Below are 27572 nucleotides of genomic sequence, written 5' to 3' on the forward strand. Positions count from 1 at the left end.
CGTGATCTAGGTTGCGCTGTGACGTTTATCTCGGTGGTTGTTTCCTGAGATGTGAACTGAAGACGAATATGTTTGCTAAACAGCTTCTTGCTGTCTTCGAGAGAGGTACATATGTTGGGTAAATAAAGGGTAGGCTTCAAGTTGTTACAACAACGGTCCTCAGACCCAATCACGTACATTGTCGTTCTACTTATTGGTGCTGCGCGTCTCCTGTTGAAATGATCCAAAAGCGTTGTACGATATGGGGGCGCAGGCAGGAGGGCGTTTGCAGTGATTTTGGATGCTTTTTCAGACATGCCAACCCTCTCGATTCCGGCGGGAGACTACCGATTTGAAGGCTAGTCTCCCGTCTCCCGATCCATGCATCTAGAAACCTGATGCCGAGGTTTCTATGGTTACGAGCAGCATGCCTGCCAAGCGTCACGCAACACGTGTGACACCCACGCATTTCAGTGCGGTGATCCGCATCACCGCACTGAAATGAAATGTCACGCATCATGCTGCCAGCCGAACCAACAGGGCGCGGCGCCGGTCACAGTGCCCGTCATAACAGTTTAGCACAGACTCGGCCTGCGCAGCTCTCAGCCGGCGCTCTAATGTATTGAGTACAGCACTGTTCTGCCTAGGAGAGCTGATGACAGCAGGGGGCCGGCTCGGGCTCAGTTCAGCCAATGATAAGCACCGACGTGTCTCCAGGGGGCCGGCTCAGATCATCCAGATGTCATGCAGTACTTTCGCGTCACGTCCGGCGGCCGCCAGGAACACAGGAAGTTAGTCGGCGGCGCGGGGGAATCTGAGTGAGCGTGCAGGCTGCCTCAGTTGCTCACACTCACAGCCTCTCATCATGGCTGTTGGCACCAGGCCGGCCGGCCGCAGGGGGGGGGGGCCCGTCCCAACTGAGAGGTAGAGGCTTGGCTGGCTGCAGAGCGCACTGGTTTGCGGGCGGCAGGTGCACTGGAATCATGTGCTCGGCAGGCTGGCACAGGCAGCACTAGTCAGAGCGCACCTTCAGTCTGTTACAGTGGGGCTCAAATCATATCATCTATGGCTGCCCCCTGCCAGTAAATAATGATTTCTGACCCGGAGGGCCGGTCGAGGGATCGTGCTGGAGCCTGTGTCTGACGGGAGGTACAGGCAGAGTGAGGCTGCTGCTCATCGCAGCTGGACAGGTCTCTGCAGTACTAATGGGCCCCTTTTCGGTCTTGCTATACAGACTCAGTCAAGCCTTAAAAAAATGGAGTAAAGTCGAGACAACACCCTCAGAGAATCAAAGAGCAGCAGGACCACTAATGTCAGTCATGCGCAACAATTAAAAGTGCGGTCGTGACCAGTAAAAAACAGACCGGAGCAGGTGCCTCTGTGGAAGGAAGGTAGGCCCAAGAGAAGCGGGGAGTACAGAGGGTTGCTGGGATTCTGTTGTTTGCCGCATGATTGTCTGCTCTGGCTGCTGCCAGCTCCAGTTGGATTGCGTCCGTCGTTTGCTTGGTCGATTTGGCACGGTCATGCACTTCGGCTGGCTTTTTCAGTAATATGTCCAGCGTTGCGTTAAGATCAGCTCTTTGTTTTATGGGAGAGTCTGTGGGGGGAGTCTCCTCTATTTTTCTTTAATTGTTGACTTGCCATTGTGTGGAGGCCTCTATTTTTCTTTGATTGTTGACTTGCCATTGTGTGGAGGCATCTTTTTGTTTGGATTAGTTGGAATCTTCTGTCCCCTTTCTGACAAGTACTCAGATTTCGATTGTCTTTCTTTGTAGCTCTTGTCCTTATCGGTTCTGCTGTGGTTTGTTTGGGGGTTGTAGTTATGGGGCTAATAGTTCTTTTCGCTTTTTCTGGCTTGATCCTGTGGCTGTAGATCGTTTCTCCTTGTACTTTGCCTTCCAGGGCTTGCCCTGGTGCCCTTACGTTCGCCGCTGTCTTGTCGATCGCTCTTGCACTTTTGGTATTTACCGTGAGGGTATTTGTCGGCTGGTATTGCGTGGCTGCTGTAGCTTAGATTACTTTGTGTTTTGTCCGGGGTTTAGTTGGTGACCTCCTGCACAAGCACCCTTCTCTTATGTTGCCGCCGGTTTTCGCTTTATTTCGGGTGCTCCCGCTATTGGTGCACCGATCGTTGTGTCCCGTGTGCGCTCACGGTGGTGAGCGCTTTCCGTCTATTGTTTCCCCATCATGTGGCAATACTGGTTTTAAAATGGTCCCCTTGAGCTTAGTTTTGTTTTGAGTAGGGTGGGGATTGCGGGCTGTTGAATGGATCGCTTCCTCGTGTGGATCGCTTCCTCGTGTGGTTGCTTTGCTGTCTCTGTACGCCCGCCTTCGATCGCGATCCCGGGCTTTCCGTTTTACAGGAGTCGCAGTCACTGTATCAGCGCGTTCTCATTCCCCACAGCTTCCTCGTTCTTATTCTCCACAGCTTCCTCCTGCTTTCTTTTATGTGTCCGTTTTTTCTGTTCTAGTTGTTTACTTTCAGCCCCACCTATTCCAAGATAGCGGCCCCCACGCAGGTATCGGTTTCAGTATCGCTACCGGGCTCGGTACCCTTCCCGCAAATGTGTGATTGTCTCTGTTTTATTGTGTGGGGTTGGAACCACTTGCAATCGGCTGGTTTTGCTCGCTTGTGGCACCTTTTCAGCTGCTACTTTTAAGGCTTCGGTGGCTTTGATGAGGATGGTGGTCGCCATCTTAGGTAGGCCGATGGGATGTTAGTCGGGACGCCTCTTACCCCTCAGTTTTGCTGGTTGGTGTTCTCACCCCTCTCGTTCAGTGCTAGATACCTTTCAATTTTTACAAATTAGTTTAACTTGCTTGGAATTTACTTTTTATTTATGTGTTCTTTTTTTTATTGATTTTTTTTTTGTTCTGAATATTTTGTTCTTTTTAGCTATATCTTTGCCTCCCAACTCACTAACTGTGCCCCAGGGCACTCAGAATTACAGTCGCACATTTTTTTTTCACAACCGTCTTTATTGAAATGTTAGGCAGAGCATAGGTACAGTTCTCCACAATCAGGAGGATACCGTCCACATTAAACATATAGCAGGATGAACAGAAGCCTAAATTTGAAATGACCCCCCTCCCCGTCCCACGTCCCACCCACCCCCAAGAACACACCCCAACTCCCTTCCCCGGCTACCCACCCCTTGTCCCACCCTAACCCTGTGCACGTGTTCACATTTCACCAAATATACAGGCAAGGCAATGTAGGTATCAGGTAACGACCTAGGGCCCAATGTCCCCATCCGGAGGCGGCACATCATCTATATCAGCTGGGGGTTCCAAATCCAGTCCTCTGTAGTCTGCCCACCGCTTCCAGATCTTATAATGTTTCCGGGGGCACCCCACAGTCGCACATTTTTGAAGCACTTCAACATCTGCAAATAAATGAAGACGGCCTTGAAACGCACTTCCTGGCCATCTTCATTTGCAAGTTCTTGCAGACGCATTTGGCCCCCTGGGAATGCAATCACGGAATGCAGTCACGGACCCCCAGGAGGCTTGCGCCACAGATTGAAGACCTCTGGTCTACTGCCTCACAGATGTTACAATGAGATTGTTCAGAGAAAAAAAAACTCGGTCACAAGACCACAGCAATGTGACTTTAGCTCACTGCACAATTCTAACCCATTTCATCCTTGTTTTCCTTATATACCTTTGTAAAACAAATACATGCAGAAAAACACAATGCCATGAACCTTGTATGCAGATGTACTGGTGGGTACTAAGCAATTTATTTCCGTTATTTAGGAAGTCAAGAGGCATTGAGCAAATTGGGGTTTTGCCTTTTGTGAGTTATAGCTTCTCCCCACATTCAGAAATTGTAATAGCATATCTTCACTAGCACTGTACATATCTAGTATGTATATATTTACTACACATATATAAAGTCAGAACATTTAAATAAACATACAGAGGGTAAAAAAGGTAGAGGCTGTCCGACATCCCTCCTTTAAAGTAGAGCACCCTCATTTTAAAGAAGTGTGCCTAGAGCCCTAGACAAATGTTGGGGTCACCCAAGTGCTTCAGTACTGAAGCCCTGACTCTGTACAGTCATTCCTGGGTAGTAGTGTAAGCACTATATTAAGGTAGAAGTGTTTGACCTAATAGCAAGCAAGCATTGGTAAAGCCAATATGTCGGCAATTGGCTATAACCCTTTTGGCTTTCCTAATGCTAGTTTCATTTTGTCATGGCTTTATTGTTGGGGAATTGCTGTACCCTTCCCCAAATAATAAAATGCCCAAAAACAAAAACATTATGTGGATGTGCTCTTTGTAAAAAGCAAAATGGCATAACTCATTGTGAAACTAGCCAATGGCTGAACTTGACTGACCATTGCCCATGCTCTAGCTTCAGTAGGCAGAAGAAAAAAATGTGAATGACTAAACCGACAGATGAAGCTGGGTGGTGGAAACCCCCTAAAAGTATATATTAAACATATGTTATTTAAATCAAATCAAAATGTCTTGCCTAGTGCCAGACCTAAAAAAAAGAACATTCTCCCCAATCTACTCTAAACATGTGAAAATTCAGTCCATAATATGGGATCTCCAAAAATGGTATATGTCTGAGTATAAGGTATCTGGGTCAGTGAGAGGGGAACGCTGCTAGACAACACTAGCATATTTTCCATTCGAGCCACATGGTGCTACTATTCTCAAACATGGAGTATGTGGGAAATGAAAGTAAGCATATCTACAAACGTTCAAACTGTCGTTGCTGTTGTTTAATCCACAAAATGCAGCCATCTAATATGGTAACTTCGCTGTGCTCCTTGTCCTTCTATTTAAATCCGTAAAATATCCACAGTAATTAGGAATGTTTTCAAAAGGGAGAAAGAGGTTCGGTATACCTGTTGCTTTATAACATGTTTAAAGAACACACACAGTGCTGGCACTCATTGGAAACAGAACAGTGTTCAAAATTTCGTTTTACCATTTGCAGGAAAAAACGTATTTAATTGATTAGAGGATACCTCAATAGATTACTGTTTACAGACCATGAGGGTTACATTTCATGTGCAAACCCCAATTCTAAAATCTAGGAACCTGCAGATATATATATTTTAATGAACTCTTCAAATAGCATAATTCTAGCTTCAGTATCTATACAAATCAAACTTTCATTCTTAATTTCTCCCTATAAATAGTAAAAATGAAAATGAAGCAACATATGCAAAGATAGCCGTCGAATTTGATTTTTACAGCATATCATTCAAGAATCAACAAACTTTAAATATACTTTCTTAATATTGGCACATTATGTATTTTGTTTTGTACTGTCTAAATAACATTTAGCAATGGAGCAGGCAGCATTTTAATATATGAAACCCAGTGGATCGGAATACAAAGGAGAGGGAGAATCTACGGAGTAGGGCTAACCATGCCCTCGCTGAAGGATCTTCCAGGCTTCCAGGTCATGCCTGGCGACAGCTGATCTAGCTGATTGCTGCTCTAAAACAATGTGGTCCTACTGGCACGAAAATCCAAGGAAAATGCAATATTTTGTTTGCAATGTAGGTGAACAAAAAGTAAGATTAATAAATAAATCAGATTTACTACGGACGGTCAGAACGAATTTTATGTTGCAAAAAAAATCATTCATAATATAATTACAAAAATCCTAAAGTTTATTATATGGTGGTTGCTCCAAATAAGAGTGAAAAGAAAAGTGATTATATTATTATTATTATTATTATTATTATAATTATATAAAATTTGTAACGCGCGCAGTTACCCAGGGGGCATCCCGGCGCTGTGAACACAGAAAAGAAAGGCTCTCACTCAATCCTACACCGGAAACAAGTGTGTTTTTAGTAGTTTCCTAAAGTGCAGGATATTGGGCTCAGCGCGGATCTTAAGGGGCAAAGAGTTCCAGTGTGACGCTACTTGCACCGAGAAGCGTCGGCCCCCAGAGCGAGCTCTTTTTACTCTTGTAGTCTGCATCAGATGTCTTTGATCCGAGCGCAATGGGCGTGTGGGCTTGTAGGGGCGTGCCATAGAGGACAGAATAGAAGGGCCCCTACCATACAAAATTTTATGGGCCGTACATAGCGCCTTAAATTTCACCCGCTCCTTAACAGGGAGCCAGTGAAGCGCTTTCAGGGCGGGGGCAGCTGATTGTCTACGCGGCACTTCCATCAAAACCCTCGCGGCTGCATTCTGCACCTGCTGAAGGGTTTTAAAAGTTGCTTCTGGGGCGCCCAAAAATAGCGCATTCCCGAAGTCGAGCCGCGATAGAATTAGACCGCGAATCAAAAGCTTCCTAGAAGAATTAGGGAGCAGAGGTAGCACTTTGCGAGCAGATCGCAGCAAGCCAAAGCATACCCCTGCGGTTTTCCTAGCATGGGTTCTGAAGGATAAATCTTCCTCTAACCAAACCCCCAAGCTCTTGATTTCATTCTTGGGGGATGGTGGATCACCCAGGGACCGAGGCCAACAGCTGGTGATGAGAGAGGGACAGGCCTTGCCCAGCACCATCAGCTCAGTCTTGTCACCGTTGAGCTTCAAAGCGGACTGGGACATCCAGCGATGAACATTGGAAAGACAATCATGAAGGACTTCGGGTTGTTCCTCCAGCTGGGTGAGACCTACAACCAGCTGAGTATCATCAGCATAGCTGATGATCTTCACTCCTGAAGGGGAGACCACTCTTTCAAGTGGAGCCATATAGGTGTTAAATAAGGTAGGGCTCAAGGATGAGCCCTGCGGGACTCCACATTGAAGAGGGAACAGGGTGGACTGTACTCCCCCTTCCCATACTTGATAGGACCGGTCTGAGAGGAAAGATTTCAGCCATTTAAGGGCCATCCCTTTAACACCCACCTCTGCCAGCCGTTGGAGGAGCACCTGATGGTTAACGGTGTCAAAGGCCGCACTCAAGTCCAGGAGGATCACTGCCACTGACCCCCCTGAATCAAGAATGCTCCTTGCTTCCTCCACCACTGCCAGTAAGGCTGTATCTGTCCCCTGACCAGGGCGAAAACCCATCTGGGAGTCCCCTAGCAAATGGTGGTCTTCAAGATGGCGAGAGAGTTGGTAATTAACCAACTTCTCTGCGACTTTGGAAAAGCCGGGCAAGAGTGAAATGGGCCTGAAATTGGCCAGATTAGATGGATCTAGTCCTGGTTTCTTCAATAGTGCTTTGACAACAGCGGATTTCCACCTTTGAGGCACTGTGCCCTGGGCAAGCGAAAGATTAATAAGATCCGCAAGCGGAGTGGAGAGAACATTTGCCACCTGTTTAAGGAATTTCATGGGCGCCGGGTCGCTTGGAGACCCACTCTTCATCCTTTTCAGGACTTTTTCGACCTCCTCCTCTGAGAAGGGGCCGAACGAGAGCAGCTCAACGGGACTTATTGTTGAGCTGACATCCATTTCTACGCTCTGCGACATCGCTGGCAATGAGGACAAAATCTTCTCGATTTTCAAGTGAAAGAAGTCGGCAAGCTCCTCACATTTCTCCTGCGGGTTGTCATAGACAACTGGAGGAACCGGAGCCTTCAGCAGCTCTTTAAAGATCTTCAAGGATTCCCCTGGAGAATTGCTTGCCTTCTCAATCCTATCACTAAAAAAGTTCTTTTTAGCCTCTTTCAAAGCCACTTTGTACTTCCTCATCCCTGCCTTGTAGTCGTTCCGATTTTCGTCAGTCCGCTCTCTTCTCCATGCACGTTCAAATCTTTTGCATGAAGTTCTAAGAACCCTGAGTTCGGACGTGTACCAAGGGGCGGAGCCAACTCTTCTTTCTCTGAGAGGCCTTCTCTTTTTCGGGATCAGCGAATCCAAAGTATTAGTGAGCCAATTGCCCACCTGCTGGTCCGCCATAGTAGGGTCAGTAGCAGGGGGAGGACAGGTTCTAGCCAACTCGGCTGATTATAGAAGTTTTCATGTGCTTGTAAAGGAAAGTAAAAAGTAATTAATAACGATTCACAAAATAATTATAGTTCAATAACTATGGGGATGAGAAACTCAAGTTAGCCAAGGCAGAGAAACCTATCTGAGGGATTTATACAATCCTATTCTTCCCTCTTGCTCAAAAATGGCTAGTGACTTGATCAAACCCACAATAAATAGTCAATCCAGTCTGGGAGTTAATATTGTTAACATTTCGACCCGACTTTTGCATGAGGTAAATTTGGTCCTTGCATTTGGGTCTTCATCAGGAAGGTAGAGAGTGGTGTGATTTAAATAGGGCAACCTAAAAAGGACACACAATTAGTTCTAAAGTGGATCCCATTAAAAACATTCACATCTTCAATTAGTATAGGGAAGTACTAACCTCACCATGGTGCAGCCGCACTGTGTTGGGGAAAGTGTTGCTTCACTGTACACCCTTCCCTCTCAATCATACATGACATTAATAAAGTCTTCAACGCCTCAATCTGTGATTTAAAGAGAAGTATGAGTGGCTTACAGTAGTCATAAACAACACCTATCAACCACATGAGGTCAGCAGCCTAGTATGCAGGTTAATGCCAAACATGTGTTGAACCTACCTCAACATGTGGGCGATCCCTAAAGGATTCAGTTCGATAATTAGCAGGTGTCCATAGGTGACAACTGTAAACAAGAGAGCAATTGACAGTCTCGGGTAGGTCACATGAGTGGATCAAAACAAGTATTTCACACTAGACAGCCCACGCACTCACCCACTTGTTCAGGAAACTTCAGAACTATTAGAAACTGCAGCACAGAAGACAGGAAATTAATTTCCACAAGGCCCCGTCTTAATAAGTGAATCACACAGAGATCTAAAAAATAGAAAAGAGACATTCATTAATAGGTAAAGCCACAGACCGATTGGTGGGGTCAGAGCGCTGTGAACGCTCGAACGCTTACCTCTCCTTTCGATCCAGGTAGAGTGTGCATTTAGACAGAGAAGTTAAACATGGTCGCGTGTACGTGAAATGTACCGAACTGGAAAACGTAGTCTTTCTTCTTAAAATTCCCTCATGGAGGCTGGGAAGATGCACAGACAAGAGTCCAGAAAAAAGTAAAAATCCAGGTGGTACTGGATAGAACTAATATGCTCCGAAGTGCCATATATCTGAACCGAAATGGACTGCCTATTCGAAAGGCTAGCTAGGGTAATCAAGGCTCATAAGCAGAGGTGGACAGTAGAAAGGCAAACCGTACGAGTTGAATATTTAAAATATGAATGAAAGGCAATCTCATCCATGTGATATTAGATATTTTTTTACAATTTACGCAACGAATATCATTAACATATACTCTATGATTATAGGCAAAAGTATATGCAGTTAAAATTTCGCAATACATACAATGAAAGATCTCGCAGGGAAAAAGTTTGAGGTGAGGTCATTGAGATAACATGCATAGTACAAATTTAACTTGCTGCTTTAAAGATAGCATAATACAATAATCAAGTTAATGATTAGGCAACTACAGGGTACGTATAGGTTTCTCATGCCCCTACAGGGGTACATTAGCGTAAAGCAACAGCAGTAAAAATAGGGTGTTCCAAGGTGACAGTGTGAAGGCATGTCTTGAAACCTCATATTCATTGAGACCACTGGCTACTGTATGCAAATTGTGTTTCCATTTGCACTCTATTTAACTCAATATGTTGTGGAAATTACATCCGCTTGGGTTGGCGCTGACCTTTTCTATCACCATCCATTTCATACTTTCTGCAATATGTCCAAATATATTAAAGTGTTCGACAAGAGGGGAACCCTGAACTTTTGTCCAAATATATTAAAGTGTTCGACAAGAGGGGAACCCTGAACTTTGCACCTGATCCTGCTGCAGTGTTGAAGTATGCCAGCCTTAACCTTCTGTCTGGTCTGACCAACGTACAAAAAATCGCAGGGGCATCTGATAATATGTATTGCTTCAGTGCTGTTGCAATTGGTATGGTCCTTAAGTTGGTGTGTGCGATGTTCGTGCGTGAATGATTTGGCCTCTATAGTTAAGTTACATGGTTTGCAGTATCCACTTAAAAAAAAATCCTATATTTTATGGAACGTTCCACTGCGTCAAAATTGTTGTATTGGTGGGCCTCCCCTCATCATGGGCCTCCCCAATAGGGACATCACAACATAATCTTTTATACTGTTTTTGAAAACGTGCATGGGTGCCTCCGGTGTCTCAATCTTATCCGCAAACAATGGCCAATGTCTGTTAATTATTTTCTTGATTTCTTTACAGCGTGTACAGAATGTTGTAGCTCATATCATTCTGTTATGTCTTGAGTACATTTTTAGGTCTCGTGACCTATCAATGCACTTGCGCATTGAGCGGAGCGAGATATAAAGGGGCTTAAACAGAGCTTACCGAGATCGGGCGATTCCATGCAGTGCCCGTGAAAAGCTCGCTCAATGCGCATGTGCATTGCCATAAAAAGCGCGTGCACAGACACCAGCCTCCCTCCCACAGTCATTCCCCAGCGTGCGCTGTGCCAACAAGCCTTTGAAGTGAAGCTTAGCTTCACTTCAAAGGTATCCGCTACCCCCGCCCCCTGCTTCACACGTTTCCCGCATTTCTCCTCCCTCCCTCGCCCTTCAGCGTGCCTTTTCCTAATGTCCAAAGAGTCTGCGGCTTCGTTTCTCCTCAATGTCCTTCCTTCTGTTGTTCACCCTGCTCCCTTTCTTCCTTCGTTCTTTCCTTTCCTTCTTTTGGCCCGTCAGGCCTACTAACAACTGTTCTGTAATTTAACACGTTGTAACCAGTTGGTGCTTTTATATTATTTTTTGTAAGTAATAATAATCACAAAAAAAATCTAAGTTGTGCAAGTACACTCGAGGGAGTATAAGAACCGTAAACTGTTTGAAACTCGTGCATTTCTAAAGCAGCACTCGCTAGAGATGCCCATTCGTTCAGAAGTGTTCCGATTCAAGACAAAATATAGTTTATGAACAACAACTGTCTGTTTCAGGTGACAGAAGAGTAGATGCGACAGCTACATCTTCAGAAGACAATGCCCTACCCGGACTTCTCGGTTCTACTTAGACGTGATTGGAATTGCTAATACATGTCATGCAGCAGGATACTTTGTGTAGTGATGCTGCTCTTACTTGCTCCGAAAGAAAATTAGACCCGTTCTTCGTGTACTCTGTACGTTGGTACTGATCATTTACTTAGCCAAACCTGCCTTCCAAACATGCTCTTGCATTTTTAAATCATTTTGATTAATGAATAAGCGATAGCTAGAAATCGATGCGCATTTAATTTCTTTTTACATCGTGCACCTTCAGCGTAACATACTGTATGAATATTGCACATTTCCTATTGGAAAAGTTGGCACAATTGTTATAGTTAATATTTTAAGTTACGCAGATCTCGTAGGAAAATATTTAAGCATGTGTTTAACATGCTGAAGAACATTAGCACTTGAACATGTACATTGTTCTGACCTTCACAGGTCCGAATTCTGGTAATTTTTCACGAAACACGGTAGTGGATTTGTGTGGCTTGATTGCACAGTTGTATGTGAAAAACTGTTTCCATTGCTTTTAAAGTATACATAACCGTGAGCAGTGATTCCTCCCAGAGAACTATTACTTTCTCTCCTCCTACAGTCTACTGTTTGTGTGTTAATGTGTCTCCCAAGGAAGTCTTGGGTTGCAATGCACGAGGGACTATTTTACATCTCAAAAGTACATCGAAGACGCACTTTACATTATTTTTCTCACAGATTAACTGTATGCTTACGGAAAGTAAGTGTTTTTTGGTTTTCCACTGCGGAAGGATTTTTAATCTTTTGGTGAAGCCTCGATACAAGCTAGATCAATTAGTTATACTACGGCTTGCTTATTCAAGGAAAAGAGATGTGCTTACAGATCACATTAATAGGCTTCATTCCTTTCTTTCAAGACCAAATCATTTTCGTCTTCGGTTAGTCTGTTGCTGTGTGTTTACACTAATCAACACTAAAGCAAATGAAAGGCAAATTAGCAATGTGGCTTATGTCTTACATTTATAAATGGTAAGTGAAACGTGTTTCTTGGTCATTGCCATTCATCAACAGAGAGTAGAAATTTGAGTTTGGCGATGCTTGAAATGCTGCTTATAGTCTCTTTGTTAAAATGCCCCTTCAGTCATGGAAGTACATCTCATGACTCATCAGTTTCTCAGCGAGTTTGCAGAATAACTTTAACAAATTCCCCTTTCTCATGTAGTTATTGGACACATTTATAATAAGATACACCATACATTTTATGCATTTTCATATTCTAATTTTGCCTATAAGCAGATAATGTTGAATAAAAATCGTTTTTATATTTTTACAAAGGCTTAACAAAAACAAATGCTCTGGAGCTCCCATTATCTAAAATAGTCCAACATGTCTTGCAGTGCAGACTTCATTATTCAAATACATGAGTGAGTTTAAATAAAATGTTAGGCTTTTGCAAGCACCTATTGTGGTTCTTTGATTCTAGGCTTTCCTTAGTCTCTATCAGCATAGCTTTTGGAATTTGTGAAAGCTTATTAACATTAAAACTGGCCAAATTCATGGGATCACGTTTTTTGTCTGCTCTAGAAGGATGTCTTTTCACTCACTGACTTTATCTGAATCTTTCTCCCTATCCTTCCATCCTTCAACTTTCTCAAGCTTTCTTCCTCCGGATTTCTGCTCCTCCATCTCATGTGTGCTTTCTTCACGGGCTTCTGTCTCCTCCAGTGTTGATTTCCCACTCCATGCCTCTGCCGCCTTCTGCTTGCAGCCAGACTGTCCGTTTCCACTCTGACACTGTCTGATTGCTAAATATTGCATCTGCTGGTGTCATACCACCAGCCTGGCTGGGGCGTCTGCTGTGGAATATAACCGCTGTACAAAAGGGGGTGGTGAAAAAAAGGGGGTGGTGATGGACGCAGCATCTGAATCAATCAAACACTCACACCCAGTCAAAAGATCTGGGTTTGATCCATCAACGTTCTTTAGCCCACTCTGCCACCCCAGTTCAGACATGGCTATATGCAAATCAGTCTGACCCTGTGCCTCATGGGAACAGTCCAGCCCGAACTGCCAAGCCATGTCTTCCCTGGACCGGAAACAAGCTCCCGAGGACTGGTTTCTGGCATTCCAGCCGTCTTCAGCCCGGCTTGCTTGAATCCAGTGGCAAAGTGAGCAAGGGACTCACGTCTGAGCATACCCTGTCACACTTATGGCGGCCAAAAGTGGTACAAAAGGGGGTGGTGATGGACGGAGCATCTGAATCAATCAAACACTCACACCCAGTCAAAAGATCTGGGTTTGATCCATCACCGTTCTTTAGCCCACTCTGCCACCCCAGTTCAGACATGGCTATATGCAAATCAGTCTGACCCTGTGCCTCATGGGAACAGTCCAGCCCGAACTGCCAAGCCATGGTTTCCCTGGACCAGAAACAAGCTTCCGAGGTGAATAAAGTGAGTCATGAGTCTCTACTACTTAGCATTACTTTTCCCTGGGAGCCTATGTGCCATTTGTCTTCCGACAGGGTATTGCAGCTCATTTCCCAGAGCATTCTTCAGTTGCATTGCAGAAGCTTTGGCTGAAATTGCACAGAGGCACACACGTCCAAAGCTAAGACAAATAGTGCAATGAAAAGAACAGAGAATGCCCCTTGTTTCGGCCCCCCACTCCCCAAGGGAAGGGGGATAGTGGCTGGACCGGGGGCCTTAGTGGAGGCCACCCCCAAGGAGCAGGACCCAGACAGTACTGGGTGGAGACAAGGGAATGGAGGCAGGGAAGGAGCTGGACCAGCAGATCACAGAGCTGGGTCAGCTCAGTCATAAATTTAATCTTAGGAATTTGGCAGAGAGGGCGGTACTTACAAAGCGCTCCAACAAAAATATAAAACAGGTTGCGAAATGGAAACAGGCCACAAAAGGGACAGTCAGGACCCAGGGGGTACTGGCAAGGTCCCCCAACGGCCTTGTTCAGGAGAACCGGAAGCAAACAATTAAGTAGACAATTAAGGGCAGAGCCTGTGGCAGGGAAATAGTTGGGTACCGGGTCACCTTCGCAGAGATGGATGGGGGAACGTTCACCCAGGGCCTGGTGGGCTGGAAGCACATATGCTTATCAGGTAACAGAAGTTTGGTAACACGGAAGTAAAAAGTCACCCGGTCGGGTTGGAAGCAAACGCTTACCCGGAAGGAGATGTGTGGACACCGGAAGTGAAAGGTCGCCCGGCCGGGTCAGAAGCAGATTCTTGTCCGGGGAGTGTGTGGACACCGGAAGTGAAAAGATCATCCGGTTGGGTTGGAAGCAGACGCTTACTCAAGGGGAGTGTGTGGCTACCGGAAGTAAAAAGGTTACCGGTCTGGTTGGAAGCAGAGGCTTGCCTGGAGTGAAAGTGAAAGGTTGCGTCCCGATGTGATAAGTCAAATGGACCGGCACTGAATGTAGGGCACAGTGCTGAGCTTATGGGTCAAGGACACAGGCTTGCCTAAGAAGTTAAATGGTGTTTAAAGGTTAAAGGATCGCTTGTAAGTTGGGATCCGGGTAGGGCAACTAAGTGGGGGGTGCCTCTGCTATGCATGAGTGCAAGCCGGAGAGAAGACTACACCTATACTCAATGAGCACAGGAAAGATCAACCAATCGCTGCATACACAGCCATGTGACCCTGCCACAAATCTCCTAATGAATGGAGACATTCACTTCCGCAAATCTCTCTAGTCTTCCCGGGAGCTTCACCCATACAGAGAGGCTAATAACAAGTTACAAGGCAGCTTCCAGACAGTCCTAGTGATATAAATGCGGCGTTCTATATTGGCCAATGAAGTAGGGCTGAGCGCGCCAGTAAACTCCACAAACTCCACCGGCAGAGCGAAATGTGCCACCCACCCCTATGTTATACCTCTGTCTTTAAAAGCGACTTGAGTTGGAGTCAGGGCTCCAGTTAACCTTACTATGCTTATCCATCGGGAATTAGTCGCATTACGATTCCAACCAGGACACCACCAGCAGCACCCCAAGTCTTTAGGGTTTTGGCATTAGGTTTTTGAGCTTTGTAGTGCCTTTGTCACTATTTTAGTTTGAACACCTTGACTAGTTTTTAGACATGACATATTTTTATTAGACCATATATTTGGCATATTTGGATACCAAGTTAGGTACTTCGGCAAAAGACTTTTATAACAGTATCCCTGCCTGTCTCCCATCAATAACTCTAATAATATTTTTGCAAGGGTTCCCAGATGATCCTCAGATTCCCTTTAAAATAACATTAACCACAGGGCAAAGTACATTTTTTAAGTACCTTGACCAGGGGAGCTATTGCAACATTTTGGGGCGAGTTTCTAGCCCAGAAAGTGCTAAAACGTTCTGGCGTGCTTTATTGATATGGACGTAAATCAGTTCACCTACAAGTTTGATCTACAAAGATGTTTTCTTTTTCTAATAGAAAGTGCTAACTTTACATTTAAGTTGTTACTTGTTGTCTATTATTGCACTGCATTCTGAGCTTCTAGGACACTCCACCTTCTGGATTAAGCCATGATTGTTGGTACTGACTACCCCAACAGAGACAAGTGTTTAAAGGAAGTGTGTTGCAGTCTCAATTATAGTTTAATAGTATTATGGCCCAGGGACACCAGTGTGAAAGAAATTACTGACCCGTTGGTCTAATGCACCAGATAGAGGTGGTGTTGTTTTCCCAGACATTATCAATCAATCAGGATTTATAAAGCGCTGCTAATCACCCATTTCCAGGCGCTTGCCAGTCCCAGAAGGCTCATTCGAACAGCCAAGTCTCGAGAGCCCTTCGAAATTCAGGGAGTGAGGTGGTAGACCAGAGTTGTGTAGGCAGGCTGTTCCAGGTCTTTGCTGCAATGTAGGAGACGGGCCATCCTCCACTTCTGCTTTATTAGATGCACGGAGGGTGGGCAAGCGATAGGGAGGCAAAGCGTATATCTTCCACGCGGTTGGTGGAAGTTTAGGCGTTGGTTAATATAGGCGGGAAGTGTAGAAACGTGTGTGTGGGTCAGCAGATTGCATTTTACATCTCTTCTGTACGGGGAGCCAGTGGAGTTGCCTAAGGTGGGATGTGATGTGGATTATATAGGAAGGTCGAGGATGAGTCTGGCTGCTGCGTTATGTATGATTTGAAGTCTCTGTAGCAGGTGTGCAGCGATTCCTACCTAGAGAGCGTTGCCTTAGTTCAGTGGGTTTATGATGAGGGCCTGTGTCGCTGTGTGTCTGGCATGCAGGGGTTGTCACTTGATCTTGTATAGCATGCACAGAGTGAGGAAGCTGGCGGAGGAGACTGCATTGATCTGTGATTTCATGGTGAGCTTATCAGTGATGCCTGAGGTTTCAGGCGTGGTCGGTGGGTGCAGGTCATAGGTCTGATGGCCACCAGGAGTCATTCCGTGGATTACTGTTGCTGAAGACCAGTACATCCATCTTGTCCGTGTTCATTTTCAGGAAGTTGTTCTTCATCCAATCAGCGATGCTTGTCATACATTTGTGGAAGTTGGTCCTGGGAGTGGTAGGGAAATCAGTGAGTGAGAGCATGAGTTGGGTGAAGTCTGCACAGGATATTATGTGAGATCTGATGATGTCTGCCAGCAGGGTCATATATTAGTTGAAGAGCATGGGGCTTAGAGATGAACCCTGGGGTAACACCATAGATGATATCCTTAGGTACGGAGGTGAAAGGTGGTAGGCGGACCCACTGTATTCTTCCATTGAGGAAGGAGGTGATCCATCGGAGTGCGTCCGCTTGGATGCCAAGGTGGTGGAGTCTTTCGATCAGCATGTGGTGGGATATGGTATCGAAGGCTGCGTAGAGGTCCAGGAGGATCAAAGCTGCTGTTTCTCCTCGATCGAGGAGGGTTTGAATGTCATCGGTGGCTGCAATCAGGGTGTTCTCGCTGCTGTGTTTGCTGCGGAAGCCGGTTTGTGAGGCGTCGAATAGCTGGTACTGCTCCCTGTGTTGTGAGTTGCTTGTTAGTCCTTTCCAGTACCTTGGCTAGGAATGGGAGTAAGTAGAATTGCACCTAGTTTTTGAGTTCCCTGCCGTCGGCTCAGGTTTTTTTACGTAGTGGTCTGACTTTGGCTTGTTTCCTGGTGTCTGGAAATGTGGTGATGTTTGAGGTGGCGAGCAGGGTGGTGAGTTCTGGCCGATCCTTTGGTTTTGTGAGGTAGAGGATTTGGTACATGCATGGGTCTGTGGGAGCAGGCATGGGTCTGCGCGAGCTCCCAAGTGGATGGATTTCATGATGGAGGTGGTGTCTTGGGTGGAGAGGTTGTTTCAGGTGGTCAGTCTGAGGTTTGTGGTGAGTGAGGCGAAGGCGTGTCTGTTCAGGAAGTCTATAGGTGTAGATTGGGGTTTGAAGTTTCTGTATATGGTTCAAATTCTGTCTTGGAATAAGTCTGCAAGATTGTCACACAGCTCTGGTCAGGGTGTGATGTTTTCACTGGTATCCAGGTTAGAGAATTCCTTAACCATGTTGAAAAGTGCCTTGCTTTTGTTGGTGCTGATTTCGATGTGTGCGGCTCGGGTTGTCTTCTTTGTTCACCTCAGCAGGCAGCGGTAAAGGTTGAGGGAGGTCTTAAAGTGTGCCCTGTTGGAGGTGTACTTGATGGTGCGCCATCATCTCTCTAGCTGTTTGCTGTCACAGTTCTCTGTTATGAATTCTTGTGTGTACCAGCTGGTCATTTTGGAGGATCTTCTCTGATTGTTGCTCTTGATGGAGCGATGCTTTCAGCGCAGTTGGTGGTCCTGACATTCAAGTTCTTAATTCCCTGATCCATGTTGATGACGAAAGCTAGGTTGGAGGAGTTGAGGGTGTCCGTCAAACTGGTCTCTGAAATTTTGCTCCTTGTGGGTGGCGGTGTGGGGATAGCAGATGCTGGAATGGGCAATGGAGCGATCTGTCCATGTGAGTTCTGTGATGTGGCTTTATTTGAAGCAGTTGCTTAGGGTGTAGAAGGGGGTCCAGTCTGTGTGCGTCGGGTCGCAGACGATCTGAGTCAGTCTGTGGCTGCTCATTCTGTGGTGGAGTTGTGTGTAGTTGTCGTTGAAGTCAACAATGTGGAGGTTGAGGTGGCTGAGGAAGATGTAGCCTTGGAGTCCAGGGCAAGGGGCGAAATGAAGTCTGCAATAGTGTTACAGAAGCAGGAGCAACGGCCCTTGGGTCGGTATGCGAGGGTTCTTTTGATGATTGTCTTGCCAGTTTGGAGCTTGAAGTTCATTTGTTCCATGGGGGTGGTGGTATTGGTGGTGGTGGTGCACTGAATGGTCTCTTTGTGGATGATGGCTGTTCCTGGTCCCAGCTTGTTGGTGCGGTCCTTGTTAGTGATGTTATATCCGTCAAGGATCGTTGTGGCAAAGTCGAGGCGGACCCGGGGTTGAGCAACTTCTCAGTAAGGAAGACTATGTGGGGGGCGATAGTGGCGATGAGGTCCCATAACTCAGTGGAGTGCTTGCACATAAAGCGTATGTTGAAGAGTAAGGAGTCGAGTCGGTGGGTCACTTCTGGTGTAGTGTGAAGAGAGGTCGGCGTGGTGCGGCGAGAGGTTGAAATGGTGCTTCCTGGCGTGGCGGTGGTCGTGCTGGTGCAGGAGAAGGTGCATCTGTTTCAGGAGAACGGTCCTAACGTAGAATGCTGTTTGGCGTGGTAGCAGTGTTTGCTGGGTCGTCCGGTATGCAGGGCGCGGAGGTTGGCAGTGTCATAACTGCAGGTGGGCTGGCAGCCAGGGGTCCTCGCGCAGGGTGCGGTCCAAGCACGGACAGGCGCAGATAGGCTTGGCTTTGGTGCGCCAGTGGCACGCCCGCTGTGCAGTAGTGCTGTGGCTGCCATTAAAGAGGTCCTTGCGGGGGCAGGCGATGGGGGAACCTGCTGTGGCGTGCAGGCAGGACCCGAGGCCAAATGTCAAAATAAGGAATAAAGGAAGTTTCAGAAAAAGAAAAACAGATAATAAAAAGATTTAAATTGGAGAAATTGAAAAAAAGCAATGAACCAGCACAGTAGCAGTAGCTCTGAATCTGCAAGCAAGTGGGCAAAAGGAGAGCGGCCCTGATGCGGCTAAGGCACTAGAGCCATTAGCAGTGTATTGCTCGCATTCCTGAATCTGGAGGGAGGAGACCTAGACACTGAAATGCACTAAAGGAGACACGGCTCCTTTACAAATTCAAATAAGCCTTTTGCTGAAAGGAGCTGTTGTTTAGTTCTTTTGTAGATAGCACTGCCATTTGGTAGAAGGTCTGAGCGAAGGCTGGGTTTGCAGTCCCTATTCAGGGCGAGAGGAACCCTTTAGGTAAGGCCAGCGTTCTGCATCTCCCTAGATATTTGTTCATCACTGCTGATGTTAGCCAGGTGCAGACAAGTCCCACTTCTTGTGACTCTGTTGTAGGTACTCCAGGTTGGTAAGACACTGCTATGAAGAGCATTACTCTGCACAAAGAGCTACCTAGAAAGGACACTTGAAAGAACCACCCCTAACTGATTCCGAAAGTGCAGACAGGAGCTCTGCATCTTACATACTCTATATACCCACCAGTTCCAGTAACAAATTCTGTTTGACCAAGGAAGGGAGTGCTCTGTTGATGAATCTTGTTCAACCAGAGCTGGTGTCTGCCTGACAGCTGACACCCACGTTCCCAGAGGTGTAGTCCTGTCTTCTGACCTAAGTCTCTCAGAAGCCAGCAGGCCTGCTAAAGGAGGGAAGGAGCCTACCAACTGTGCAAGGCATGTAATCTACCAGAAAGATCTATCAGCAGCTAACCCGCGGCGCTGTTGGTGTCTGCCCCCAGAAGTAGTCAGAGGAGAGCAGATCTGCAATCTCCACGAGTGGTGGGCGCCAGTCTCTCTGGTATTGATGTTCCGTGTTGGCATTGAGGAGCTGCAGCTTATCTCGCTGCTGTGTCAAGAACTGCAAATCATGGCCGACCTTGGCCCTGAACAGGGTTATCCTCATTATTTTAGGTAGTGGTATTGAGATTAGTCATGAAATGTTAGTGCTGGAGGCTTGATTGCTGAAGGAAGTTCAGGTTTTAAGTATTTTTAGACTACCATTCGAAAACTCTGCAGGTTTTTCAGCTGCTGAATTAGCATTATGAAAGCTGTATATATTTAATATACAGCAAAATTCCATAACAATAAAGATTAAGGTACGGTTGACGGTGCTAAATACAGTCTAAAGCATAAAACCCGAATGCATTAGTGTGTTACTAACATCACCTACTCTACCACTCCATCAAAAACAACAAACAATTTATCACGTGAAAAATAACCTAGTAAGTACACAATATACAGTATTATGATATGCATCTTTAAGGATTACACAATGATGGATCCCTAATATAAAATTTAAAAATAACAGTTTAAGACACCTTAGCTCAATTTGCAAAGTATGGTCCAACAGTGGCATATATGATGCTCAGAGACTGCTGATGAACTCTGTTCGTTGGGGAAGAATACAAATAATACCGGCCTTGACCTTCTGGAGTGGGTCTGGCATTAGAATAGGAAATGGTTACACCTGAAGTTGTTGCAGAGAAAAACTAATAAAATATGTTAAATAAAGGACTGGCATTCAGGAAGTATGTTAAAACAACTCTTAAGTACACTATTGACAATGTCCAACATGTTAGCGCACAAAATTGAGTATACCAAATTACCTATCCTGACTACAAATGGATAGAAATACATACTTTTGTCATTTCCAATTATAGCACCACCATACAATGCACAACAAACTACCATACACTGAATTACATGGGTCATTACTTACAAAAACACCCTACGTCCATATTGATTGCAATGACTTCAATGACACAAGCTTTAACAAGATACCAGTACAGTAACACTCACAAAAACCTATTCTACAACTACCTTTTCTATTGATTGTCATGCCAGCTAAGTATTCACATAATCATGCATACATTTATGCACTCATAAACATACTCACTCAGTCTGTCTGTCATTCACACCTTTCCGACCATCACATATGATGACATTGGTGGGTCTTCTGGCTAAGTTAGTATGCTAGGGCTGGACAATAGTAAGGCACTACAGTAAGTTAGTATGCTAGGGCTGGACAATAGTAAGGCACTACAGTAACCAGTGAATATCTAGTCATTTTTTAGATTTTGTGCTATAGCCACTATTGACCCGCCATTAACCTTAGCGTCACTTTAACTTTAATTTGTATGCATTATCTACATTTTAGGGACTATCTATGCAAAATAATACATTTGCTACTCTACTCACATGCTGTATCATCACACTGGTACTGCGTCGTGCTAACTGCAGTTTTCCATCAGAATCTGTTTAATACTATTTGTGCAACCAAACATGTCGTACCAAGTAAATCGTGCCCAAAAAAAACATCAAATGCAATTTAAAAGCAGCTAGTAAAATATTGAAATAGGTTTAGTAACAAATAGCCAGATTATGAATAATGGGCTGAAGAGAAAGGACACCACAGGAGTTGTCACAACCGTAATTCTGTTGAAGTTTCTGAATCACTTTCCACTTGTTGCAGTGCATTAAAATCTGGTCTTGATCTGTGACTGTTGGTGTGGTTGTTAACTTAGGGGCACTAGGCTGGAGAAAAGGAAGTTATCTGAGGGACCACAAAGTGTGAAATAGATGAGCTGCAATAATAATACTGTTTTTGTTATTTTCAGGTGCTGCTACACTGGATGAATTAATTTTCCAAAAATGTCTGTACCGCCTGAACGAAATAAACTGACTGAATCCGTTTTTAAAAAGAAAAGGCTGCTTAGTGAAATGGACAGCACAAGAATGGCTGGAATGTTGAGCAAACGCTTAATGCTTAATTTCAGTGAATCCGATTCCGAAGGCGATGATACGGATATACACACAGATGATGATGACAACCATTTTGCCTCCACAGTAGCATGTGTGAAGGCTTCTGCATTAACAGCAGACTATGAACAAGCTTCTACATCGACAATTCTGCACAACCAAATATCTGCATACGAACAATCAGACAGTGGTCACCAAGACCATATTAATGGAGTCTACTCCCCTAATTCGCCTCTTCCATCAACCCCAGAGAGTGAACCAACAGCAACCATCTTGGACGTCTCAGAACCAGCTGACTGGCCACCTGTTATATGTAGCTCACTGCGGGAAATCATTGTCTTAAACGGCCCTGCAAAACCTCGAACTAACTTTCTATTCCCAAAAGACGCATCTAATCGGCGATTTACATCTGTTCATTACAGACGACGCTTTAAAAATGGTGAAGAGGCCCATAGAAATTGGCTAGTTTACTCTTCAAAACTTAACAGGATTTTTTGTTTTTGTTGCAAATTATTCACAAAGTTAGATATGAGTCTGACAACTGGTGGTTATAATGACTGGAAAAATGCATCGCAGAATCTAAGCCTACATGAAATGTCCAAGTCTCATATTGCTGCAATGCTGGCCTGGAATGAATCATTGGTAGGTCTTGGAGCTGGGAAATCTATAGGTCCACTATACCAGAGACTGTTGGTAACAGAAACTAAACACTGGCAAAACGTTCTTTTGCGCCTTGCTGCTATAGTCCTCTATCTTGGACAACAGTGTCTGACTTTCGGAGACAGCCATTATGCTTCCTACAGTGACAATGATAATTATTTGCATCTTGTAGAAATGATGTCAAAATTTGATTCCAACATGCAGGAACACTTGAGAAAAATACAAAATAAAGAAATGCACAATTATTACATAGGAAAGGGTATTCAAGATGAACTGGTTGGTCTTATTGCAAAGGAAATTTCAAGGCTTCTTCAGCAGTTGTTAAAGGATGCCAAATACTATTCTGTTATTTTCGACTGCACTAGGAATCGTGCTCTTGTTGAACAGATGACTGTAACTATTAGATTTGTAGCTATCAAGCATGGTGATTCACTATATGAAGATCCAGAGGTCACAATCGAAGAACGATTTCTCGGGTTCGTCCCTCTTCGTCATGCATCTGGTGAAGGTATGGCAGAGGCAGTTTTGGCAGAGCTCAAGAGGCTGGAGATCCCACTCAGTGATATGAGAGGGCAATGCTATGACTTCCGATCTGAAATAAAGGCTAAGCATTCAGGAGTCCAGAAAAAGATCCTAGATTTAAACTCGCGGGCTCTTTGTGTTCCATGTAGTGCTCATTCTCTAAATTTTGTAGTCAGTGATGCAGCAATGATTTGTTGGGATGCAGCAATATATTTTGGTGTCATGCAAAAAATATATGCGTTTATATCCGGGTCCACAAACCGATGGGATGTTTTAAAGAAACACGTCAACAAACTGACAGCAAAGCCTTCGCCTGACACTAGATGGCCAAGCAGAATTGACGCTGTTCGAATTTTTAGGTTTCATATAAGAGAAATAAATGAAACTTTACTTGAAATTGCTGATGACTTCACCTTTGCAGCTGCTGCAAGAAATGAGGCTGCTTCTTTGGCAGAAGAGATTTACAGCTTTAAATTTCTTTGTTTCATTGTACTTTGGTTCAACATCCTACAGTGCATTAATGCTGCCAGCGAACTTCTCCAAAGTCAAACTAGGTGCCTGCCAGAAGTCACTGACCTTTTAAAAGAAAGAAAACAATTTTTAGTAGCATATAGATCCGATGATGGTTTTGAGAAAGTTCTGAACGAAGCACGACAGCTGGCGTCAGAAGTAGAAATTGACCCAGTCTTTCCTGAAGCCATGGTAGGGAAGCAAAAGAAAAGAAAGTCACAGTTTTTCAATAAAAGACACGCTGCTCTTACTGAAGACCCTGAAGAGCAGTTTAAGTTGGGGGTTTTCTACATGGTCTTGGATGTTGCTATTAAGACTGTTGGTGAGAGATTCAGGCAGATTCAGCTTCACAGTAGCTATTTTCAGTTTTTGTATGACATTGAAAAACTGAATGGTGTGCCAAACCAGGATCTACGAAAGTGGTGTATGGATCTACAGCATCTTTTGACTGATGTGAATTCAAAGGTTTCCGATCTGGATGGAATGCAACTCTGTGAAGAACTCACAATATTGGCACCCATTGTGAAACCTAAAATGATGCCCATTGAAGTTTTGACATATGTGGTCAGGATTGGTTTTGCGCCCAACGTTGCTATTGCACTTCGCATTTTATTGACACTGCCAATCACTGTTGCCTCGGGAGGGAAAAGTCTTTCAAAGTTGAAAAGCATAAAAAATTTCCTGCATTCTTCATTGGCACAAGAACAGGTTTTGGGTCTGGCCATGATTGCTATTGAGAATCGCATTGCTCAGGAGATTGACATAAGAACACTATTGCAGGATTTTGCTCACGCTATTGCAAAAACAGTGCCAATTGGTGCATCATAATCTCTTTACACAGTCCCACTAGTGTGCAATAGTATGGACTAGGCGAAGATCTTGAGAATTTTTTCTTTTTGTACTACCCCTCTTTTGCAATTTATTTTTTATTTTTTGTCTACTGATTTATTTATTTGTTTCATTACATGTCGAATAATGTTTTAAACCTATAAAAATATGTTGTTCCTGGTATGCTTTTGAATGCATGGATCAGCTCGAATCGCTTTTATTTACCACAAAATAAGTATTAGTTGTACTAAATGACCTAAATGAAGACTGCTGTTTGTAATTGGCTGTCTTAGGAGAAACATCTCTGAATCTGTGTGGGAAGGTAATTCTAACATGTTGTCAGTGCCTTGACACTTTTCATTGTCTCCTGTGTATGAACTTGCATTGCATTAAACTAAAGCAATGCAACACATGTAATATCCAATGTTTAGCTGCAGTCTCACTAGGAGCGTAGCAAAGGGGTAATGCATGTTTTTGAATCAACCAGCTAAGGAAACTCTAAGCATTTTAGGTTCCTTTAAATTCTGAAATATTGGGTGAGAACACACTGCAGCAGCTATTGGTATTCTCCCAGTGATAATGATGGCTCTTTGTAGAACCTTTAAAAAGGTTGATGTGTCCCCTGAGTCTACATAAATGTGGTTGCTTTTCAGTTCATTTGATGTTTGTCATTTAGCCTACCAATGTTCTACTCGTTTAATTTCAACAGGGCTTTACCTCCCGTGTGTTTTACTTTTCTGTAAGGTCACCAGAGGAATATCACAGCAAGTCACTCCAAATACAAGTCACCTGCTGCAAAGAACGTCTTTCCATGCACAGGCACACAGGGCCTGAGGCACTCATAAATGTATTTAAAACAAGCTTTTTGGTCAGTGGTCTTCATCTATTGATCTGTTAGACTGTCATTGACACTTTACTTCTGTCCTCCTCAATATAGAGCCAGCCTACTTCATTCATTGGCTTCCATCAGTGTGTGACACCATTTTGCTCTTGCACAATGGGTATATCTTCTATATAAATAGTTCTAGGGAAGGAGGGATAAAGTGTGCTTTATTTTATACAATCCTTTTAAACAACTACTTGTTGGAGCCTGTGATCACTTAGCTCAGTGAAAGAGATCATAATTAGCCAATAAATGTGTCACAAGTCTGTGCGTGCCTCGTGACTGACAGCTGGTCCCACAAGGCACATAAAACAGTTCACGTGCATGTAATTACAAAGAAAATATCATATGCCCCTTGACTTTCAGTGCCCCATCTCTGTCTTTTAAGCAAACGAAGAATTAAATACTGAGGATTTCCAACTTTGCTCCGAAGCTTAATGTGCGGCTCTGCTTCATATTTCAGTTGTTTCAAAGAGAAAAAAGCTTTCCTTAGGATTTGCATATTTAGTCTGTCAGCTCATACCAGCACATGCAGCAGTGATTTTAGAATATATTGTAATAATTAAAGGTGGTGTAGAAAGAGCAAGCATGAAACAATATAATACGAATTGATAAAATTGCACTGCTCTTTGGCTGCGCAGGGCTTTACTTGTTACCCTCCCTGTCCACCACTCTTGGGGTAGAATGGAGTGAAGCAGAATGGAGTGGGGTAGATTGGGTTGGTTTGGAGTAGGGTGAGTGAAATGGATTAGGGTAGGGTGGGTTAGATTTGAGGAGTGGGATAGATTGGAGTGGGGTAGACTGTAGTAGATTGGAGTAGAATGGAGTGGAGAGAAAAGGGGTAGTTTGGTAGGGTAGTTTATGCTGGAAGAGGTAGAGTGGGTGGAGTATAGTAGGGTGGAATGGAGTGGGGGTAGACTGGGGTAATTTGGAATTGGGTCAATTGGAGTAGGGTGGCATGGAGCGGGTTTGATCGGACTGGAGTGGGGTAGAGTGGAGTGAGGTGTTTTGGTATGGGTGGAGTGAAGTTGAGTAGATTGGAGTGGAGTCGAGATTGGAGTGCAGTAAGATCGATTGGAGAAGAGTAGGTGGGGTAGATTGGAGCGTGTCACACTGTAAATGTAAATTGATACTTGTATAGCGCACTACTCACCCGCAAGGGTCTCAAGGCGCTTGTACGAATACCGCTGTGGAACCTATCCTGGCTTTCCCTGTGAGGCGTCCACTCCTGGGCACCCCCAAGGTGGATGCCAGGCATCCTTAGCGTTGTGGGGGCCGTTGTGGAGATTAAGCAAGCTATTGCCCAGAGTTGCAGAGTGGGACTCCATGATTGGAATAGGCACCGAGGCGAGAATTATCAGGTCCGTGGAATTTTGAGCCCAAGACCCGCCGAGGCGGGGAATTGAACCCTGGTCCTGGCTGGACTAATAGGGTGGAATGGAGGGGGGTAAATTGTGGTTGTTTCAAGTGGGCTAGATGGGAATATGGTAGTTTGGAATGACGTGGGATAGATTGTGGTGGAGTGAGTTAGGTTGGACTGGAGTGGGGTAGATTTGAGTGGCATTTGGTAGATTAAAGTGTAGTGGAATGGAGTGGGGTAGAGTGGAGTTGGATAGATTGGAGTGCAGTGAAGTGTGGTAGATTAGGGTGTAGCGAAATGTGGTGGATTGGAGTGGGATAGTAGGGGGTGCAGTAGATTGCAGTAAGTGGAGTGGGGTAGATTGCGGAAGGGTAGATGGGGTAGATTGGAATGGGGAGGTTGGGGAAGGGTAGATGAGTGGGGTGGAGTCAGGTGAAGTGGGTAGATTGGAGTAGGGTGTGTTGAGGTAGAGTGGGGTGGATTGGAGTGGAAAGGAGTTGGATAGAGTGCAGTTTGGAGTGGGGTGAATGGGATAGAGTGGAGTCGGGGAGATTGGAGTGGGTTGTATTGGGGTATTCTGGAGTGGGTTACATTGGGTTGTAGTGGAATGGATTGGGCTAGATTGGATCGAAATGGATTGGGCTGCATTGGATCGTAGTGGAGTGGATTGGGTTAGATTGAAGTGGGGGAGATTAGATTTTGGTGGGGGTAGAGTAGATGGGGCAGACTGTAGCAAAGTGAGGTACATTGGAGTGGACTGGGCGTAAGTGGTGTGAAGTGAGGGGCGTGGAGTGGTGTGCTGTCAGCGAGCAATTGGCGTATATTGAAGTGGCATGTCACGGTGAGGGGCGTAGATTGGAGTGACGCAGCATGACGTAGAGTGTCTTAGAGAGGAGCGGCGTAGAGTAGAGTGGCATGTCGTGATGTTAGCAAACCAGGCAGCTGGGCTGTCTGGTGGCCTTGGACCTAAACATGGTTCTGAAAACCATCTGTAGACTAGTACTTTCCTTTATCTACATCTTACATGTCTGTGGTAAAATTAGAAAACCCTGCCAAATCTAGCGCTGTCTAAGCTTGAAAGAGTAAGAAAA

The 27572-nt window shown here is 44.8% G+C and overlaps 1 protein-coding gene across 2 annotated transcripts; it reads left to right on the forward strand.

Moving 5' to 3' along the window:
• Positions 1 to 24895, forward strand: LOC147702242 (zinc finger MYM-type protein 1-like). Of its 2 annotated transcripts, none has more exons than XM_086930886.1 (2): positions 1 to 105; positions 21577 to 24895. In XM_086930886.1, exon 2 carries the CDS (start codon positions 21611 to 21613, stop codon positions 24236 to 24238), a length of 2628 nt encoding a protein of 875 aa, XP_086787012.1. In that variant the 5' UTR covers positions 1 to 105; positions 21577 to 21610; the 3' UTR covers positions 24239 to 24895. The 2 variants fall into 2 exon arrangements, with proteins under 2 accessions (XP_086787012.1, XP_086787013.1); XM_086930887.1 differs by having other exon boundaries at positions 9 to 212; positions 21539 to 24895.
• Positions 24896 to 27572: the final 2677 nt, after the last annotated feature.

Source organism: Lissotriton vulgaris, chromosome 7 (genome assembly GCF_964263255.1).
Source record: "Lissotriton vulgaris chromosome 7, aLisVul1.2, whole genome shotgun sequence".
Classification (NCBI taxonomy): domain Eukaryota; kingdom Metazoa; phylum Chordata; class Amphibia; order Caudata; family Salamandridae; genus Lissotriton; species Lissotriton vulgaris.

Coding starts and splice junctions, on each gene's coding strand:
- LOC147702242 (XM_086930886.1), top strand. CDS start 21,611: ATGTCTGTACCGCCTGAACGAAATAAACTGACTGAATCCGTTTTTAAA.